The following is a 23269-nucleotide window of genomic DNA, read 5'->3' on the forward strand; positions in this document are numbered from 1 at the left end:
GTCTACAACAATTAAAAAATCCGTTTACTTATTCAGTTAAGCCAAATGTGGTTTCTTTCTGATTCTTCTATTCTGAAAGAGGATCAACTAATAGGATGATACCGTTTTCTCATTAAACTCAGGTCCACTCCCCTCCCCACTTGGTAAACTTGTAGGAAGGGGGTTGAGAGGCATCTGAAGAGACCATCTGGTCCCCCCAGGCTGCACAAAGATAGGATAAAGTAGCCCCAGACAATCCCCAGCAGATGTTTGTCTAACCTGTTCTTAGAAACCCTCCACGAAGCACAGAACAGAACTTCCTAGGTAGCTTGTTCTGGTATTTCACCAGCATTCAAAAACAATTGATCAAACCTCTTCTAACCTTTTACACATTGGAGAATTTATCTGATTTCCTCTAATAATATTTTTAAGGCTCAATATCCTTCCTTCCTTCACCATTTCCTTTCATATTCTACATCTCTTATTTGCTTTTTCTCCCTGTTCTGTACTTTATTTTTCAGCACAGACCATGAAACCAAGGACAATGAGGCAGCTGGGAGCTTACTGGCACTCAGTAAGTGTAAGGAGTCATCTTTACATTGTTCTTGATGACTTACATATGCCACCTATTGATAAATCCTAAGAGAGCATTTTGCAGGAGCACTGCACTGTCCACTGCAATTTTGTTAGTGATGCTCTACAAAGTCTCTATAACCATCTACCCTGACTTCTCCATGAAACGGATGTTTTATATTTTCTGTATGAAGTTAATTTTGATTTCTGTACTGATCATCTGAAGTGGTCACTCCTAGCTTGGTGCAATAAGACATTTCATAAATGTACTCTGCATTACACCAGTCCAATTTATTCTTTGTCATTTTTTACACTGGCTTTATCATGGTACTATCCTGATGCCTTACAGCAGAGTAATTTGTGCCATTTCTTCTGTCTCTTTCTTTTTCTGTCTTGTCCTTTCTCTCTCCAGAATGTGGTGCATGGAAAATTTGGTTTCAGAAGGATATAGGGACATAAATAGGGTCATAAATAGTATGTTTATATAGAGAAAAAAGTATAATAAATTGTTCCTTCCACTATTTCAGTCCCAGCTCTGGGAGATCAGTCTCATACATGGTGAAGCTGAGAAAAAATTCTCATACATAGTTAAGTTTAAAGCTTATAAAAATATTTTTCTGTTACAGAGTAGTAATGATTCCAGCTGTGGTCTTCGTTTCACTGACACAGAACACTTTAAGGGCTGAAAATTTAAATATGAATCAATACTTAGTTATGGAAACATCACAATTTGGAGGAAAAGGGGAATGCACTCACATTTAGTATTAATTATTGTGGGTACAGAGACATTTAAAAAGTGTGAGATATATTCAGCAAATGTTTAAGGACTTAAACTTATTTGTACGATCTTCACGGTTCCTCACAGTCCAGCCAAACTGGAAAATAAATCCTTTGTGGAGCACTGCACTGCAAGAAGAGAAACACTGATTGGCTAGACAGACTTTGGTCATAGAACCAATGAATAGTTTGTGTTGGAAGGGTTCTCTAAGACCCACCCAGTTCAACCACCCTGCAATGTCCAGGGACATCTTCAATTCAATCAGATGGCTCAGAGCCCAATCCATCCTGACCTTCAATGTTTCCAGGGATGGGGCATCAACCACCCCTGGGCAAACTGTGCCAGTACTTTGCCACCGTCACTGTAAAAAAAAAACCCACTTCTAATCAGTTAATCTATTAAATAGAATACACCATTAACTGAACCTTATAATAAAATGTACTCTGGTAATACCAACTCACAAATAAAGGAATACCTCACTTCATGCTTGCACTTCATAGGAGACATGTGAGATCTGATTCCACTTGTGCAGGCATGATTTGAGAGCAGAGGTGTTCTCTGATGTGCCAAACACAAAGAAAGAAATCTGGAGCAACAGGTCAGTGTTAAAAGCACCACTACCAGCAGACACCACCTCAATTTGTACCCCGCCATTCTGCACGTTTTCTGCTTGTGTTTTGCACAAGTATCTAAAATTTGTTCTATCCCTTAAGAGGAGCACCTTGGTTCTGCAGCACTGAGGGAACTCCCCTGAAATCCTGCCAGAAACTCACCTCTCCTGTGCACAGGTTTGTTTATACTTTGGGTATGACAACTTACACAATCATTGTATTTGCTGGTACACTCTGGGCAGATGAACAGAACCTGCTTGTTTCAGTTAAGGTGGGAAGATTTTGTGTCTTCATCCAGTGGTGACTGAGCAGGGAGGGCATGTGAGGCACATCTGTAATGCCACGGGTCACACTCCAAAGGCTGCCCACTTTGACAGCACTGCACAGAACAGCACAGCTCAGCAGCAATGGACCAATTGTTTTCTCTCTTCAAAAACACAAGCCAGAACATGCAGAATTTTTCGCACAGAGAGCACAGATTGTATCACGGCTTCCAAGGCAGCAGGTTTTTACCTGGACCTTGTCTGTAACTTAACAGAAAAGCTGTAAAGTAGTTGCTAAAAGCTAGAGATAACAGATGCAGTTCTGGCACGAACATTCATCTTTGGTGTAGCGGGTTACTAACATGACTTTTGAGTCAGAACACTGCACATGCTCTCAGGCTTTTTTATTTAACAAGTAACATACCACACAGCATGTCCACCTTGCAATCTGTTGGGAAATAAGAAACACTGACATCGCAGCTAAGAAATCCCAAATGTGATGGCAGTCATATTGATGCCAACTTCTTAGAAACCAAGTTTCATGATGCATAAAAGCTGCTCGCTTTCTTCAGAGGTAGGCTTAGCTTTTTGAGTTATATTTGCTGTTGTACAACCACCAGAAGTTGACACAGTACATTATATACAACAAAACTCCCCAGAACATTAACAAATCAATATAAGTGACGACAGACACTCTAATTTCTAGGTCAAGGGAGTACAACTCTCATAGTTTTGTACCCTAGTCTAAATGGCAGGCAGTTCTCAGGGCTTGGATGAAAGGGAATTGCAGCAGGATGAAGGGAGGAGCAGGAAAAGGCCCACTTCCACCTGGAGTTGCTTTTTATAAGCCTCCCTCTACTAAACAGGCAATCCCAGTGCTTACAAGGATGCCCCATGGGAACTTTGCTGACAAAGGCCCAAATACACAGTTTATTCTTGATCCAGGAAAAAAACAAAAGGAGAGCCTTCAGAGAAATAAGGAGAGGGATCATCAGTTCAATACGCTGGAAAGACCTCTTTTTGTCACTACTCTCCACAGAGATTTAAAGCTAGCAAGACACAGATTCCCAGATAGAAGGAGCAACAGCAGTTACTGTAATAAAAGGATCAGTGTACTAAGGCCTTGGATTTTTTCAAGCAGAAAATATTATTAGAAGTTTTCCAGTGCCAAAGACAGCAGCACATGGAGCACTCTGCTGTCCTGGGTCTTTCGTGCATGTTTATACAGAGGCACAATGGTATTGGAAGGGTTATCATCAAAGCCAGTAAGTCCTTCAACCCTCCTACCAATCCCTAGAAACTATCTTCTGAAAAACAGAGATACCACCACACATACGCACACACAACTGAAAAAAATTACAGGCAATATGTGTTTTTAAACCCTCCCTGTTCTTTCCCCTGGTCTAAATGCCATAAAATCCCACTAGCTTAAACTAGTGAACTCAAACTCTGAGAATTTTGAACCTATAATACACCACAAATTGTAAAGTTTCACTACACATTTTTTGCCCTCTTTAAAAATGAAAGCCCAGATCCAGCTTTCAGCAGAAGTGAGACTATTGCTTCACCACGATTAGATACAAGGAGGGGAAAACAAACCAGGCAGCGCTGGGGCCTAATGCTGTCAGCATTCGTTCTGTATGCAGTGCTTTGCTGGGCACTTCTCAGCTCCAGCACACATGGTAGTTTTTGCAAGATCACGGCCTTGTTTTAGTATAACACAATCAAGATAATTTTTACAAGGTCAGAAAGTTGGAATAAGAGGAAACAAAATCCAGGCCAGTTGTGTCTGGAATCAATTAGGCTTATGTGCTTTTCAGATGCTGCTTGTCTTTCTATTAAATAGTACTCCAATGTATACTTTCTATTAGCATGTACATAAAACCATGCATTGCATACAGTATGTTTCTCCATTTATTTAAACCCACCTAAACTACAGATGTCAGGAGGTCAAAAAGGAAGAGGTGTTCATCTGTGTGGGTTGAAATTGTTCTCTTGGCATTTACAGTTTAGTTATCTGCCTCCCCAGTGACAAACTGCTCAGAAGGGCCGAATGTCCAGGCCTGTCTGTGGTGGCTTCTACCTGTCCAAAAAGCAAATTAAAACCAAAGCATTCCATCAGGTAAATACCAGCTATGCCCACGGTCAACTTTTAAGCATTTTGTTTAGTAGTAAGATTTAGAGGAAAGAATCCCACACTGCTTTGCCTTTGCACAATAAATTTTTTTGCTAAGTCTCACATTCAGTAGTGAATCATCCACAGCATACTTTATTTAAAGCAAAGTTGACTTTACAAGGAATTTCCATTTTCTTCCACATGAAGCCAGTCTAACTTATACTAAAATGAAAGCCAGTGCCTGCCAGAAGGAATGCACAGGGCCACACAATCCAGAGAGATTTGTGCTGCATTCGCAAGGTGACAGTAAAAACATTGATTTGTTGCTCATGTTGTGAAAAAAAGATTACAGACATAAAAATTCTATTGCCTAACCACTTAAAGATCAAAATATTTACCTTCATTGCTTCTTTTCTCACCTTCATTTTGCCAAGTATGGAAATAAAGTGAAAGAATTTGTTCTTCCTCCACTTCAGTAACTTCTTAACATAAAAGTTGGTATTATTTTGGATAGCACTATAAATAATAATATGCAGTGAAAGAAGTTAAACACATCAGTTTCTAAGCAGAACAGTTGTGTGCTGTGTTTAGAGTTATTAGCCAGGCTCAGAGCCGGCTCGGTACCACAACACACGGGGCATGAACGCTCCAGCTGGAGCTGGGTCAGAGGAGGAACTCGGGGACGCGCTCCAGGCAGATTCTGCAGGGTCAGGGAGGAGCGACAGGCCGGACTGCCCTTGGAGTGACACAGAAACCCATTCTCTGGTCGCAGGGAATGATTTTCCTCCCGCAGTCACCCCTCCCACGCCCCCGTGCAGTCAGTCCCACAATGGTGCAGCTCCACACGAGGGCAGGGAGGGGAGGACGCGGCTGCCGGCAAGGGCGTGGGTCGAGCAGGCAAACGCATCCCGGAGGGAAGCCCCGGCTGGGCTGGAGAAGCGGCCTGGCTTCCGCACGGCCATTGTTCTTTCCGGGAACGGGACGTCGCGTATCCCGCGTCCCTGTCCGCCGGGCGGGGCGGGCTCCCCGCTCCCCTGCGCGCCCCCGCTTCCCGCAGGGCTTCGCTTCTTTAGAAGGTCCCGCTGCTTTCCTGGGGCCACAGCGGGGCAGGAGCACCGTGTCCCCTCCCTCCCGAGGGACTTCGCTCACACAACCTCGCACCTCGCCCCTTCTGCCGCCCTTCCGTGTCCGCAGGGGCTCGCAGGGAGCCCCGGGACAGCGCCTTAGAATCGCGGGCGGGATGGGGAGGGGACCAGAGGCGCGCCCCCCTGGCAGGGCCGCCGGGAAGAGCGAGCAGCTGCTGCCGGGATTCTCCCGGGGAGACGGGGGGAGCCCCGCAGGGATGGCGGGACCGACCCCGCCACCTCCGCCCGCTACCTGCTCCCCCTCCCCCAGCGGGTCGGGGTTGCCGTGGCGACGGATCAACACCATCCCCCCGGGCAGGGCTCCTCGGGAGCCGCAGGCACAGCGCGGTCCGCACCCGCCTCCCATGGGGATCCCCGTCCCGCCCCTCCCGCGGGGGCAGCGCGGCCGCCCCCGCGCAGCGACGTCAGCCCCGACGGGCTTTCCTGCCCCGGCGGTGCCCGCCCGCCGCCATCGGCCACCGCCATCGGCCACCGCCATCGGCCACCGCCATCGGCCACCGCCATCGGCCACCGCCATCGGCCACCGCCATCGGCCACCGCCATCGGCCACCGCCCGGGCACCCGCACCGGGGCCGCCGTGTGCCGTGCCCGCCGCCACCTCCGCGTCCCCCGTGCAGGCAAAGCTGCACCCGTTTAAGCTAAACCCCCTGTAGACGTATTTATTTCGGTTTAATAGGTGTTTATGGTATGTTAGCCCGAACCTGTTCCTAATCAATCCGAGCTTAATCAAAGTAACGCAGATTTATACCGGCCCCGGTGCCAACGGAGCAGGTGTTACCTCGCACCTGTGGCTAAGCCGGCGGTGGAGCGGCCGGGGAGCCACAGCCTCCGGTGCCCGGGGCAGCTGGTCGGGCAGCTTGGCCGGCGGGAGGGCGATGGCCCTGCCCGGCCAGCGCTGCTTTGCCCTCCCTGCCTTCCGGGCCGGACCGACCGCCGCCGCGATGGCCAGAGCCAAAGCACGCCAAGCTCAAGAGCCGTCCCCGGCAGGATGGAGAAAGAGGAAGTTACGGCACAGGGATGTCGGGGAAGGCTTTTTTCATTTTCTGTCCTGGCTCACGCTAGGAGCACATGGTCGTGGTAACAAGGCACAGCGTTGGGAGAAGGAATTACCTCATGGAATTGCAAGCACTTTCCAAGTAAAGGTGGAGTCTTGGAGCAAACAGGAGATCCAGCTGATAGTGGTTGATAAGCCTAGACAGTATCGCATTGCGCTTTGCTTACCTCAGAGACGCCTCAGTCCTTGTGGAGCAGGAAGAGGAGACTCTCCAACACTGGCTCCCGGCACCCAGATAACGAGCCGTCTCCTCCTTCCTGCAGCAAGCCAGCCAGCGGCTTGGCTCACAAAGCAGCAGTTTCAGCAGAGGCTTCTCCTCTAATGGATCCTGTTTTCGACTGGCTGAGCAACAACCCCACAACTTTAGAATTTCAGAGCTCATTGAAGGAAAGCTGCTTTTTGCTTTTTGTCTTGCATAGCAGTTAAATTAAACTGGAAAGCCAGGACAAAACGAAGTTATACATGCCTTCAAAATAAAGACCAAACCAAACCCCACCATTCAGATGGTGCTCGGCAAAAAACAGGACTAATAGGCAACTGTACTTTTCTTCTGTGATCCTACTGAAACCTTCTACTATGGTGGATGATCCAGGAGCCAGGATTTAGCTGTTAAATAGGTGTGTGTGACCAACTATGTCTCTAAATTTATACAGTGACATTGTTAAAAGCAATCATCACTTCATCCAAAGTAGAAAAGTGTTTTGTTTTACCACTGATAGTTAATACAGGTCTTCTAGAAAAATAGAGAACTGAAAATATGCTACTCTTTCTTGAATCATTTCCTTTAAACAGACATCCAAACTCCAAGAAGGAAAGGAAAAGGTAGGAGAAGAGAAGTAAACTGGAAAGAAAATACAATTGGACTTGGGATAGGAACACAGACAAAAGCCAAAGCACTGAATTTATGATGCACAGTGGTCAGTCCTGCACGAGGATGCTTTTTTCTCTGGAGTTACATGGCTTTTTAGAAAAACTTCCTAGACAGAATTAAAATATTGCACAAGTTCACATACTTAATTTCTGCTTCATAGCAGTTAACTATGGGAGATGCCACAAGTGCTTTTGTTTCTGTGCAGAAATGTTTTACTTCTGAGATGAAAGTTGAACAACACTGCACAAGGAGGAGCAGCAGAGCCCATCCACTGGACTTCTGTGCACTGCTGATGGCTGACAGACCTTCAACAGTGACCAGCTGGCTTAGGTCAGTCAGTCACGTTTTGCTTAGAAGTGGCTGAATTGACTCTCAAGGGCACCAAACACAGGAATTCCTTTGTGCTCTGATATTCTCTGTCTTAAGTATTTTAGACATGACACTAACCAGCAACCAAAGGCCTAGTCATCCTCATAAATTAAAATGGGATAAAAACACCCCATAAGGACAATCTGTTTCTAACTACATTCAAGACAAAGCTTTGCTGCATCTGTATACAACAATCACAGACAGGTGTTGTACATGGATTAGGTTTTTTTTTTTGAGCTAACAGCTGACAAGTAAATTTGCCCATCTCCTCTGTTACTGTCTCTGTACCCATTCCTCCTCTAAAAAACCATTAATTCACATGTATCCTACAAATTCTGGACACTACCTAAGCTCCAGCCTTAGTGCTGTCAAATGTGCACCTGTCAACAGCATCCAAATTTTTAAGTTCCCTCCTCACAGCTGGTCCAGTCCTCGAGTAGCAACACTGGCCCAGGCATGGGTGTCAGTGCTCAGGTGCTGGGCAATGCCTCAAACTGACAGCCTCTCCCTGCCTCATCTTGGGAGACAGCAAGCAAGCCCATGGTTATTTAACTTGTTCTTTAACTGTTTTTTAAGTCACATTCTTTCAGACATTTCCTGCATCTGAAAATGTTTTCCCATGCCATAATCAGAACATGCAGTGCTTACTTGACTGCTTTAACCCAGACAATGTTAAACTGACAATTGCTAGCATAGTACCTTGGTCTCTTTTGAACTGTCCTCACACTTTAGAATTTTCCTTCCTTCCAGTATTTTATGTCTAAATCTAGGAAAAGAAATGGAACTGGGCTTCACTTAAGAAAGGCTAATTAGATCCTGCTGTAATTTACAGCAAATGTACCATAGACTCAACCATCAACAAAAGTCTGCCCAATATAAACATTTGTATCTCTGACTCCTTAATGAAGGAATTCTAAAAATCATAACTATGCTGGGGGGGGGGGGGAGAAGGACTTCAACAAACATACTGATGCATCGATTCATCTATGTTCATGGTGCCATGAACAATTTTACAAGAACTGTAACTTGGGAGAGGAATATAAATGAATGTGCAGACTTCTAAATAAACTTTGAAGTAGGTTTTTCCTATACTTACTTCACCTCTAGAGTCATGGGATGTTGTAGTTAAATCCCATGTATAAATATCAGATATGTGTTCCAGTTTATATATTGATTCAACTACCTATCACCACAACACAGAGATTTGCAACCAAACACAAGTTTTTAAAATTTGTTTTGAAGTGAACAGTATACCTGACGGTACAGAATAGCCATTTCTTTACTCAGCACTCTCATAACAGTGTGCTTTTTTAGGCTGGGGTATAACTGATTGTGAAGCATGCTGGGTTTACCTTCTCCAGCTTGGATCGCTTGCAGTAAGATTGTTGCTGCATCGATCTTTCCTCAAGCCAATGCTAAAGCAGCAACACTTGCCCCCCCCCTCCTCCAGCTGCTAAGCAAAGAATAAACTTTTCGCTCTGCCCCTCCTTTATTGGAAGGGGAATAGGGTAATATGCAGTAATTGGTTTTCCATGTTTGCCAAGAGTCTGTTTCCTCTTATCATCCACAATATTTAACATAAGTCTTGTAATAGTTCCAAAAATAATAAAAATCTGTCCCAAGAATAAAAATGATAGATCCACAACATGCTGCTTTTTTTGTCATGGTCTTGGTTTCGTAACATTCTGTTAGTAGTTTTTATTGCCTAATGTTGTGGTTTCTTTCATACGCGGCAGACCCAGTAAAGACATTTCATCAGCTACTTACACAGCAGCAGCCTGGATTATTTACAAATGGAGATTTCAGTAGTGTATTACAATAAATCACCACCACATACTGTTAAAGTTACATTGCAGCAATGTGGCAGAAAAGAACCCAGAGATTCTAGGGGGAGGAACATTAAGTATACACAAATCATATATATGATCTCAGCAAACAAATTTATTAAGATATCCAAATAAAACCTGTTAGTCTTCCTCCGTCTCCCCTATCTCCTCCCAGGCAATAGTGGAAGAGGACTAGGCAAATTATATCCCCCTACACATGCAAACCAGTACACACAGTAGGTGTAACAAGTAACAGAGCCTGTGCAATACTTCCTTCATGATTTTATATCATGCAGCCAGATATCACACATATCCCTCTCTCCCTCTGCCCCACCCTTCCACCCCTAAAACAAATGCCCCATAATGGGCAAATTCCTGTAAGTGTGGGAGTTATGGACGTGGAGCAAGTAAAGACAGAGAGCAGGATTTAGTTTGAATGAAACAATATGAAAACAGAAAAGACAAAAAGGAGATAATACACAGGAGAAACTTGATTTAGAACAACAAAAACCCCAAAAACCCAAAACCAAACCAAACCAATCAACTAAAAAAAGCCTAAGAAGGAATTTGTATGACACTCAGTAGTATCAAAAAAGCAGTCTGTTAAGAGGAATCACCACTTCAGGTATCAGTACTTACAAAAGCAATACCCTATTGGTAACAAAAAATAAGAGAAAAATACAGGCACATTGGGGTACCCACTTTAATACTACTTAAAAAAATTTAAAAAATCATGCAATGCTCAAAATTGACATCTGATATCTCCAAGTTCATTTAATATACTTTTTTTTTTTTCATTCTGATTCAGTTTAATTGTATTTTTGAGCCTGAAAAAAGGTTTCAACGTCTTCCCAAGAACAGATTCAAAGCCCTAACAGTCACAGGTAAACTCTTAAGGCAGAAATAACTTTCCCAGTTCAAATGTACGTCATTTAGTGTGTGCCCTTCTAGCCCAAACAACATATAAATGTTGCAGCTAAAGACTCTTCAAAGGTCAGCACAAGAAACTAAGTGTCACAGAATGTGTAACACCGCAGAAAGGATACAACTCTGGAACAGGGGATGGAGCTCTCACTGCTCGCTAGGGGTTCCAGCCACTTGTTACTTTATCAGCAAGCGTTTTGGCAGTCGTTTTACCTTAACTCACTGCTGAGTCCGATCTGCACAAGAATAAATCAGAATGACTGAAGCCAAAAGAGATTCAGAGGTCTAAGACTGACGGGGAGTTGGTCATTTTTCTTCAGTGACTACCAAAATTCCTGGAGCATTTAATTTTTAGTACAAATGGGAGAGACAAGCTTTTAATCATGCTTAGAGGGTTTATCACCCAAATCTTCCTTTTTTATTTTTTAAGTTAACTATGCTTTATACTATATTTTAAACTGGGATTAAGGGAAAAATTGCACCTTGGTATGATTTTTTGGTATCAAGTTTCACATTACATGTAACAGCTGTACAAGTTCCTGGGAAACTTGTACAATTACAAGTTTTGGTTCTTTGGTTGTAAAAATGTAACCAACAAAAGCAACTGTAATTTAACATGAAATCTCAGCAAGTTATCAGTCACTCATAGACAAGTAAAATTGAGATCTGTGAAAGAATGATCTTGTTGAAGTATATGTTTTAGAAGTAAACCCTCCTGCTAAGTTCCATGGTATAAAATTTTCAAATTCTATTTCAATAAAACAGTATAAAGACTTCCCAAAAAGAACCCCTACAAAATATACAGATTTCTGTAGCAACAAAAGGTTTCTGAGTGCATAAAGTTTGTGACAAAAGCCAGTCAGAATGCATGAAAAATTCAGTTTTGTTCTAGCTACTCTTTCAAAGTACCACAGTCTTAACATAATGTACAGTCTAAGACTGGCATGAGACCCAGGACCAAACCAGCAGGATCAGCACTTGACTGCAAACATGACTTTAGTAAGTCAAAGCATATTCCCATATCCCTCTCACCCCCCGAAAAACAGCACTGGTGGCTCTTTACTATAGTAGCCCTGGATTCCTGGGCAATTCAATACCTCTTCCATGTTTTCAGAAAATGAGACTGTCAGAAATCATCACCACTTAGAGCCCATTTTTGTTCTTCTCAGGGGCAGTTACAAATCTCCCCCTCTGCTCCCTTAATGGACAACTTCTATGGCTAACTTTATTCCCCTTTGTACTGAAGCTCAGGCTGTTATACAAGAGCACACTTTTCTCTCATCTCAAGCAACTGAATTCTATAACATTGCCAAGTGAAAAAAAACTTCAAGTAGTTAATTCAAGCTAATAATCTTGTTCATTCACTCCTTCTTGTAAATAGCTAGCTAGGACATGCCCATTTTCCCTTGTCATCCATGCAGTTCAGTCCTACGGTTTTACTGTCATGCAACGCGATTTTCAAACTTCAACTGAAACAAATGCAAACATTGTATAATAAACAGATAACCATTGAAAGTATGTACATGGAGTAACCTCTTAATTTAAGTGTTGAAAACAATTACATTACATTAATGAAAATGTTCCTAAGGGTGTAAAAAAATTGAAGTCAGAAACTAACAAATCCATACTGGTTCCCCCTTTCCCAATATACCAACAAAAGGTTCCACACCGTTTTTTCAAATTTTATTTAATCTCAGTTGCTATGTTACACCCATCAGGCTGAAGTTTATTCACTCTGGATGTTCAAGTTCTGACAAATAGAATGGGTGAAATGAGGATCCCTTTCCCCCAGTGTTGTGTTGCAGTCAATATTGGTCCAGTAAGACAAAAGTTTTGCAGTCATTGCCTGCCCCCACCCCTTTATTTTGCCCAATACACGAAGCATGGCCTAGCACTAGTGTCACCCTTTTGTCTGCAATTGTTTAAATAGGATGAGATGGAAACTCAGTTATTTGCACATTTGTATGAAAGGTGACATGAACATTCTGTATTTTAACAAATAAACACTTAAACACAGGATTTTGTTTTGCAGTGTTGCAACCCTTTCTTTTGAGGAAAAATATACCCCCCAGCCATCACCATAATAAGTAACAAAACATTTGTAGTTTTGATTTTCATCAAGATTTCCAAACTGGCAGATTTTATTTTCACACCCTCTTCACAATAGACAAGATGCTTACCATATATTTAGGATTACAAGTTGTCACTAAAAGAAAACTTTACACAACCACTATACATTTAGGTTGAAAAACTGTCCTTGCATGAAAAATATACCTAGAAATCAAGTGGTAAACAAGAAAAAAAACACTGAGAAGATTAATGTTTTTAGAATGTGCCATTTTAAATTTATCAACTCCTCCTCTACTTTTCATTCATACTCTGTTTTCACCTATAGTATTTGTTAAGGCAAACAGCTAATCCATTTCTGAAGAGGTGTTGTGGAAATTGTGGATAAACAGCAAACATTTGGCATTAAAATAGATAGCACGTATGTAGCCTCTAGTAATATACATTAAGCATCTCTCTTGGACTTCAGGATAATGACAGGGGAGCATGAACATGCTAACAATGTCAAAAAGGCTTAAAATTTAGCATCCAAGCAATTCCTATTAATGCTTCTGTAGTTTTCAAGCTCTAAGTAGTATAGATTTTATGCAAATGCATTAAAGAATTCTAGCTTGGCAAGTACACCCAAGCAGGTTATTAAACTATATATACAGAAAGTGATAAATACAGAATTAAAAGAGTCCTTCCGCTTCTCTTCATAGCCTTGGAAATTGACAAAAAACTTGAGGACAGCTCTACAATATTAAACATTAGGTAACCTCAGGAGCTGGGAAACCTAACTACACAAACTGATTAAAATACTCAGATGACTTTGTAGTGTTTAATACAATTCAGTTCGTAGTCAAGGGCACAAGACAACATTTAACAAAAATAATCACATCAATTGACCTAGAAATCAAATGTAAATAGATATGAATACAATCTCCAAAATCTGTCTTTAAGTGAACATTAACCATTTATTCAAAGTTATACAAGAATTTGAAGGATAAAGTCTTCTGCAACAGGAAACCGACTTACGAGTTTCATGTCTCAGTTGAATTGAAGTGGAGGCGAGCGGGGCAGGGGGAGGGAAGGGTGAACAAACAAATAAGTAGGCCCCATCCAGGCAGCTAGAAAGTAAAAACAGGCTCAACAGCAGCCTCCTCCAGCTTGTTGTCCTCCCTGATTGCCTGCAAGTGTTGCATTGGTGGCAGCATGTTGAGGGCCAATTTTTATGCCATTTGCCTGAAATGAAGTTTAATACACAGCATAAATATTTTATAATATACTTGAAAAGCTACTTTTTCTATTTAGAAGATCAAATAACAAGTTCTCCTAATGTATGTAATAAGTATAGCAAAGTTTTTAATTCTTTCCCAGCATGTTCTTAATGATTAAGTATTATTTAAAGTAAGATGCCTTGCTTCTAATTTAAATTTTATCTCCATGTTACATTCTGTAGCTTAAAATTCTAAAAAAAACCCCACAGAGAAAGAATTGTATTTGAATACTACTTGGCATATGGCTTAAAAATACACAGCATTTGCTAAGAATGTATAACCTCTCCCCTCTTGCCAAAATCTCCACTAGTTTAATAGTTTTATATAAAACTTTTCCTCTCTAGGCAGCATTTCTTTCTGTGTTGAATCAGCTGTAGAGGCTAAGGGCATACGAGTGTTCTGTGTCATCAATAATTTCTGTGATCCCAAAAGACATGGCTACTTGCCAAGAACCCACACACAGCGTAGCTCTTTCATTCATCAAAATCACACTTATATCTTAACCCTCACTCCCTCAAGTGGATTTTACCTAAAAATACAGCACTTTGAGAAAAGTAATACAGTAGCTTCAGAAATTAAGCTCTTAAGGAAACTTTGCGTCACAGCAAATCTCAGATTTATAGTGCTTGGCAGTTGTTCTGCAGCAGTGGTAGCCTTCGGGTTTCTGGCACTCGCTCAGTATTGACAGCAGCTGATGTGGTTTCTTTTCGCTCTTTGACTCCTCTTTAATAAAAAGCATGCCCTATGGCTCATTGGTTTTGCCCCCTCTGGGCTGATAGCAACTTCTTGAGGAATCAAGGAGCCAGACTTGGCATAAAGCCAAATAAGTAGCACGGACTGTTGGCTCTTGACAGCATATTGCAATCAAAGCTCTGTAAGGCACAGTAAAGCAGTCAGCTACTATATGAAACTCGACAGATACAACGAGCACGCTTTTTCAGACACTCTGATTGCTCTCCAATTTATATTGCGCTACTAATTTATACTGCATTTTCTTCAGGAAAGATGTGAAAGATGATTTTAAATTTTTCATCACTGAACTGAATTTAAGAAGTGTTTCACCAACATGCACACATAACTTTCCAGTCAGAACTAGTTTAGAGGATTACTATTCAAGTCTTACTTAACTACAAGCTTCCTGATGCATTACTTTGCATACTACTGAAGTTTCTCATTTTTTCCTCTCTGAAGTCATGAGTAATATTTTTGATAGTCTAAGTTTTCTCATGTTGAAATATATTGAGCAGAAAGAGATGAAGCTACTTAATTTGAGTCCTGCCAATTCCCTCTCTACTCTGAACAATCCTGCAAGGACTGTGACGTTGAAGAGAAGCATCACACTGGCAGTTTGGACACACCTCTCCACAGAGCAGAAACAGAACACAGTGGTGGAGAAGATTTTCACATGTGGTTTCACTAAGCACCTCAGCAACAATATCCAGGGACATGCAGGATTAAAAAACCCAACTCAGTCTTCAGAAAAGAGTGCTCCCCTCACATTGTCAATTTTTTAATGAGAACTATTAACAGAGAGCTTATACAATCTTAATATTTCTATACAATCCTAGTGTTATGAAGCAAGATTTTCAACAGCACAGTCATTTCAAAATTCAAGAGACATTATAGGTCTTTCTAGCTCTTGTTCCCCTTTCTCCAGCTCTCCATCCCAAACAAGCAAAGGCAAAGGCCCCGGTAATCTGTAATTTCAGTAATGTGCATAAGCAAAATGGCTAATCTTTTATTCCCTACAGTATCCAGCCACCTAAACCAGGAACATTTCAAAAGTCTTTTATGTAACTCTCAAAGCAATCCCTCCCCTACACTGGACAGCTCATGGAGTGCATCTGGCATATCAACATGGTCCCCCATTTACATAGTGGAAAATTATCTTTGAAAACAGATGACACCATATGGAGAAGTGGATGAAAGTGGATTTTCTTCTCTTTTGGGGATTTATATTATTTTGTGATGCTTCATGGATGGATAGGGTCACTTATTTTAATCCATTTTTATCACAACAGCAGACAATTCTACATCCAAACGGAACAGACAAATCTTTTACTGTTCAGCCTTCTAGGGAAGGTGAATTTTGTACTATTAAAAAGCAGAGAGCATACAGAGTACTAAAAGTTACCTCATTATTAATGTCAAAAACACCTTCCTGGATTTTCTCGTAGATCTCCTTTGCAGTATTAATAAACGCCTAAAAAACAGAGGAAAAAAGACGACAGACACAATGAATGCGATACCCTTTGGTGTAAGATGCACTAATTGGAATTCAATCTCATGTGCAGTTGCTTCAGTGAGACTTTCCCTCCTGACCTCTGCAGAAACAGGTATGTCAACAGCATCCTATAACCCACCCTGAAGCAGCAATGGATCACACGCTGTTTACAAAAACACTGGCAATTTTCATAACATCTGTATTCTACAATCTGTTGTCCAGTAATTACAGGGAAAAAGTGGTTTTTAAGATATATAAATTACTTTTAAATTATTTATTTCTCACCCTTATGGATAGATTGTGTGGCAGATGGTTTCCCCAACCCTTAATATCTTTGTAATAGGCCACTCTAGATTAGAGTGCTTAGCAACATAAAACCACAGGGTACTTACAATGATGATGTAAGGATGCTGTCTGCTGGATGAAACCTTACACTATCATTTAATATTCACCTAATTTTAAGAATGTATTCTCTTTAATTAATCTTGCACACAATGGGCAACAGACATCCTAATAGAAGAAAGGCAAGGCCCCAGATTTTATAACAACTTCTATTGTTTTAATTCAGAGAAAATACTTTGACACTCAGGTCTGAAAAGGTAACTGATATAAATGTTTTTGGTTAAAGTTTACAATCAATGATTCCATTCTTCATCTCTCATTTAGCTTTATAGGTCAAGTAATGCATAAAATAATGTATAATTTAGGAGGTGATTAAGAGCAGTTAGTAATTACAATAAACATACAGTTCTTTTTGTTTTAAAATACCAACAGCATGCAATCATACAAGACATGCTACCTTCTGCACAAGCCTATTACAGCAAATACAGATCTAATTCAAATATAAAAAAGTAAACAGGGTTCATGGAGAGGAACAAATCATACCTTTCCTCATTTCTACACTGGAAGCATTTGACTGCTGAACTTGCCACCAGAGCTTTGTTTCCTAATTAACAGGACTGATATGTTTTCACCTTTAAAGGCCTTACAGCTCCCCAGAGTAATCAATCTACTGCAGCTCAATTACTGCACCAAGCACACACCACAGCCAGTGAAGGAGACTTGAACGACTGCAGCAGGAGCAGAGAGATATGAATATGCATAAACTCTAAGTGGGTGATCGAATCATCACAGAGGGTCATGAGAATTTGCAGCAAAATAATGAGAAGAATTAATCATTGCAGATTCACAAGGCACTTAGGAAGCGAGTTCGTTTTTCAAACACGTGTTAGAGTTGAGAAGAAAAATTGGCTTTCAGCCAACTACGAATTGATTCAAATTCCTCAGAAACTGAAGTTTTCTATGTAAGGAAAAAAAAATTCAAACTTATCTTTGTTCCTGATAACATACTAATTATTGTAATGGCCTCATACATGTGCCTACTGAAAGGTATAAGTCAACTCTGAAAATTCACACAGCTGGAATCTGTGAGGATCCTTACTTCTACTTCAGCGGGACATTAAACAGAACTTGAAGTCTTAAAAAAGCGTTATGATAACTTCATGTAAACAAGCACTTAACAATTGGCACTTCTAACTGTTCTACAAGATTCTGGTTAAGTACACCAAGACTTCAGAATTAATTCCATGAGAATTACATTAAATCTATAAAAATTACTTTAGAGCAACAAACTAGAATTTTGACAGACTATAAACTAATACAACTGAGAATAAATTAACTTTTGGAGCTTTTGGATATACTCAGGAGCAGTCATTGTAGCAATGCATCTATCCTCACAAAAACCAATAAAACACACTGGAAAACAGCCCGCACAAACACAAAATCCCTTCTGTTACTACACACATACTGTAGAAAGCAAAAGAGCATACTGCATTCAGTACTGTATATTTTAATATTAAACATATTAGCCAAGAAACTGTTGATCTGAAAAACCCAAATATTCCATTCATCTCAGTTCTACCGTTTCAGTTCTCTTGACGTCATTATCTGACTACCCCATTCCCATCAGTGATTCTGGTGGATGACATATTTAGTGTTAAACAGCACATACTGTTACTCTGCATAGCAAAATGCCAGGCTGCACTGGGCCACAGAAATAATTCCCATTTGAAAACAAATTATAAGAACATAGCTCATAATATGTCTACCTCATGTTCTCTTTGTATTTATTCTGAAAAATTGCTACTAATCAGACATGAAGAGAGACTTGAATCCCTTGACACTTCCATTTATTTCTCACATCCATGTATTTTAAGTTAACTTATGATTTGAAGTGTGAGCAGATTCAATCACCTGAGAACATCACAAAAAAAACAGCAGTCTACCTGCTTTAAGAATATCAAATCAGATTTTGGCTTTGCATACTAGTGCCCCAATTAGCAAGGACAAGAAGGTGAACTTGGTATAATTGACTTCTTCCAAAAATCTCTTAATACTGCATATTCCAACTCCTATCTGGAAGATACAATATACTATAAACTTTTATTTATGGGCAGTTTATCCTATTTTCAGATTAACTGAGTCATATATGCAGAAAAACAGAGTGATTTCCCCTCAAATCCAGTTTAGATTTATAAGACCATGTGCAGGGGACTGCAAGAGCACAGCTGTAGCACCTCACACGCCAGCTTGGATCCAGGTGCAGTTTAGCCACTTCCACACAAGATCTCACCAGCAAGCCCACAAGGGCTCAGCTGGCTGCCTACCAAGCCTACTGCAGTTGCACTGTATGTTCCCATAATGCTGCTCTACTGAAACACTAGACAAAGATACTCATGCCTTTCCATCCCAAATCAGGTCCAGGTTCATTTTCACCACTCCAGGGGAGGCAGTACCAGACCCACCCTGCATTTTTACATAATCACCTGAAAGCTGGCAATGCCCTAGTACACAGTACTTGTATTACTCATAAAAGGAAGTGACTTTTGCAAAATCAGTATGTTAGACTTCCAAATATAAAAATCCTTGACTACATGTTGGGGAAATTCAAGAAAACAATGTACGTTCAGCAAAATGTCTACATATAATGTTTAACTCTTGGCCATTTTCTAAACAGCAATTTACTTAGGCTTTTATGCATGAGACTGCTGAATATAACTGTATAACAGCATTAAAAAAGGTTTTATACAAGTTATTCAGTGATTTGTTTAATGCAGTGTGTTTTTCAATTGTATGCTCGTTATAAATAGATTCCTAAATAATAGCAATGCCCCTTTGAGGAGGAGTGCATTACTGTACAAGTGGGAAAGTGAGTCTTGCAAGATGTGATCTGCCTGTTGTGTCATGCCTGCACCTACTGCAAAGCCAACAAAAAGAGGCTTTTAAATCACAATATATCAGTATAATATCACTTTATATTATTTGTATAAGGAGTTTCCCAGATCCTATTGCAGCATGAGAATCAAGAAGTCATGTCTCATCAATGCTTGCCCCAAAAAAAACCCCACAAACAACCCAAAACTACAACTACCAAACACTACAGATACTGCATTTAAGATAAATTAATCCTACAAACACTGAATGTAGAATTAAATCAACTTCAACATTCATATCATCGCACAAATAAACGAGTAATACAGTTTTACTATCCTTGAGACAAATCCAGGAAGAATGAATTCTATAACTGGTAACAACAATGCAAGAAACAGGTAAAGGAATAAGTTCCTGATACTTCTGCTTCATGGAAGCTGTATGAAGGAGTAATAATAAGTTAAGGGCACAAAAATGCGAGTAATTTATTACACAAACTACATCATAAAACTACATTTAGTTTTCACTTGCATATTGTCAACAATGTCACTTGAATTTCTCAGAAAGCTAATGGCAGGAGAAGAATCTGAGGACTTTGCTGTAAGCTGAGCATAACTAGAAAAATGAATAACCGATCCTTTTCAAAACTCAAGACTTTGCAAGTTCATCTTGGGCTAAAATCAGGTATGAGATCACGTTCAGCACGGCCAGCTCGTGGAACATGCTGCCCTCTGGTGGCAATGTGAAAATTAAATTTAATGCTTGGAACTAAAAATCGGGCAATCATTATTTCCTGGATTCTTTCTTACAATTACGTGAAGAATGCTTAAAGGTTAAATGTATCACAAATTCTCAAGCGTGACCCAGCCAACACCTAGAATTTCCTCCTCTCCAATTTCCTATCTCATCTTTTAGCAGTACGATACGATATAGTTTGGTTACTCTACTATTTAAGAATGCATTTGAAAACAGTAACAACATAGCCAACAAATGGATTTACGCCTAAAGCATTCATCATCCCTATGTATAAGTGGCACTGGATGGCCACTTAATAAAGTGAGATTCCAAAGCTCTGAGCAGCTCTTTTATACACACACAGTAAGCCAATGCTTTTTACAGCTAAATGTTTCAGGAAGAAGCCTAGCACACTAAAAGGGATGCATGAGGGGTTAATTATAAGCAGTAGTAAGGTGTCATATAATGGACTCACACTCCAAAAAGCACCCCAACATATTTGTAACCTTATATTTGAAGTGTAAGTGCAAAGGCACAGACGAGAACTTGATAGCAGTTTATGTCCCCATTGAGGCACTGTCTTTCTGAAAAACTTACTGAGCTGATGCACATTACTAGAGCTCAAACTGACTTAAAAAGTCCTGCAACTGTTGTTGAGCAGTTACACAGAACAGAATACTTGAGGGAAAAAAAAATAAACCCCCCAGAACTAAGAATCCATTTCTCCAACAGGTCAGGCAGGCAGTATCATACATTTCATGCTCTTCTATAAAGCCTGACACACTCAGTTAACTGAGACCTTTTATTCCCATTATACCAAGCACCAAGCCCCAAGAACCACAGCAAGAGCCAGTTACTGTTGGGGCACAATCCAAGGATTTCCAAAAGCACCTAAAAGCTGGGTATCTTCATTACAGCCAGGTGTCCTGCCCCTTCTCCCTTCCTCAGTTCAACTGACATGAGCTTCAACCCCATTTTCTCATGGGAGAAACTGGCTAAAATGCTGGCTTTGCACAGCTGAAGAAGCAGAAGTCACAGAACTGTGATTTCCAGAGACTTGAAGGAATACTGGTTTTGGTAGAAATTAAGATAAAAATAACTTTTGGGTGGGTGTTTTTGTTTTTGTTTTTTTTTACAGACTCATGACCTAGAAATCCTGCTCTTCTTCAAGTGCTAGTCAGATTACCTCTTGTGTGTCATTTTACCTTGGTATAAAAATTATTAACATCCCATAACTTTCAAGTTTTATTAACTAAATCCCTGCTTACTATATTACCATGTAAAAGAACTGTTCCCAGCTATTAGTTGTGTTAAGGGAGGGTTGGAAGAAAAATAAAGCAGACTCTAAAAGTCAGTTCAATTTTAGACATCTCTAAGAATCTAATCTTTCCACGAGATTTTCACTTTCACCCTTCAGAATGTTACAAAAGGCCATCTCCCTCATCTGTGCCACTGCTGAAGCTACAGGAGCTTTGAATATTCATTATCCATTTACGCAAAAGTATGAAAGAAGTTGCCTGAAGAGAAAATTACGTTACAACTGAAACAGAACCATTGGATGACGTTGAGCTCCATGTAGCAGAAGCGCTCCATGGCTCAGTCAAAACCATGAGTCTATTCAGATTTAATCCTAAATAAGGAATTCATTATTGCATTCTATTTCTGTGCAGACATCTTGGAATAACAAACAATGCTCTGAAGTTCGGCATAGGCACACTTCCATATAGGAAACATCTTACTAAAACCAACTCCCACACCACAAGTCAGTGATACACTGGCACAACTCAAGTGAGATCAGCTTATGAACAGTGATGTTGTCTAGCACTGCTTTGACCAGCATCCAGAAAATTTTCTGGCTTAGGATTGGTCACATCATTAATAATTTTTAAAAGTACAAGTCTAGAATGAAATAATAATGCACAAAGCTACTGTAGCTTCCCAAATACAGCTAGGTATCCTTACTTCTTGAGAATCAATGCACATAAATGGATTCAAACCATTGATATGCCAGGGACAAAGAGTTAAGTGCCATGTGCTACAGTGGACTACATGGTCACCCTGAGTTCATGCAGGTGATTCTACTCTGCCCCGCCCAAGCAGAAAGCGCTCAACAAACTCTGAACTGCAGGTTGCAGGTAAGAGCAAAATTAATAATCATATACTGCTGCTGAACTACCAATGAAAAAATGAATGTAATAAAACTGCTAATGTATCTTGTAAACAAGACAATAAAAAAAAATCTCATGTATTATGCTTTGGTTTAATGAGAGGTCAGAAAGTAATGGATGTTACGATTAAAATAAGTGCAAACCTGCCTGGGTTCAGACCCCAGACTTATGTTTGTACAAGTGAAAAGCCTCCCAATGAACATCATGGTGTTTTCTTAGAAACTTAGAAAACAGTAAATAAGCAACACTGAAGTCTGCAAACAGATAAATAGATCACCCATCCACAATTCAACAAAGTAGAGCAAATACAATAAACAAGATTCTAAAAATTAGCAAGATTCTACCACAAGAAAGCCCACAGCCATGCATGTCAGAGTGTATACTGGTCTATCCAATCACCTTAGAAATCACTGAGGAGAAAAAAAAAGGAAAGAAGCACAAAAAGTCAGTCAGTAATATTTTGATAGTTGGTTACCTTTACAGCCTTAGACAGAGGCTAAAAGGAAATCAACAACAATCTCCAGCTTAAATAAATTATACTGCTGAAGAGACTAGCATTAACTGTCCTTGCACGGCAGTCAAATTACAAGCCTGTGCCTTATCTCCCTCCAGTAATCATTATATCCTCTCAGTGATGAAGAAATTCTTTTACACAATCCCATTCCATATGAAATACAATGATTTAACTCTGTGGTCACAGAGAATTCTTAGAAGTCTCCAAAGTAACTATGGAGGAAGAACCTGCATCTGCTTCCCACTCCCTACCATCTATTACCTATTATGCAAACAGGAAGGAAACTTCTCCAACTGCCTTGCACAAAAGAAACAGCCAACAGGATGTTTTCCACTCCTTATCATCCATTTCTGTTCAAGATGTAGGTAATGAGACAATCCTGAAGAACATTATGAACAATTTTAAACTGTTTTAAGATCCAAGCACCAAAAACGTCAATGTACTGCTCCAGCTACAGATTTACTAAGGTATTCCACAGCGGTGGAAATCAGGATTAAACAGGGGAAACAAAAACACTAGAAATCATTACCAACATAAGCTGATTTGTTCTTATAAAGAAACTGCTGGAGGTTAGGATTTTGCT

At 40.5% G+C, this 23269-nt stretch overlaps 1 protein-coding gene across 1 annotated transcript in view; it reads right to left on the reverse strand.

Moving 5' to 3' along the window:
- Window positions 1-12607: 12607 nt before the first annotated feature.
- Window positions 12608-23269, reverse strand: part of RAB2A (RAB2A, member RAS oncogene family) — a 43015-nt gene continuing 32353 nt past the window's right edge. The window contains exons 7-8 of the mRNA XM_005517131.3: window positions 15970-16038; window positions 12608-13800 (exon numbers count right to left, since the gene is read on the reverse strand). Of these exons, the coding sequence (XP_005517188.1) occupies window positions 13705-13800; window positions 15970-16038 (165 nt within the window). The 3' untranslated portion in view covers window positions 12608-13704. The remainder of the gene's footprint in view (window positions 13801-15969; window positions 16039-23269) is intronic.

Source organism: Pseudopodoces humilis, chromosome 1, assembly GCF_049639895.1.
Source record: "Pseudopodoces humilis isolate 2021_Gansu_Grassland_sample_001 chromosome 1, ASM4963989v1, whole genome shotgun sequence".
Lineage (NCBI taxonomy): Eukaryota > Metazoa > Chordata > Aves > Passeriformes > Paridae > Pseudopodoces > Pseudopodoces humilis.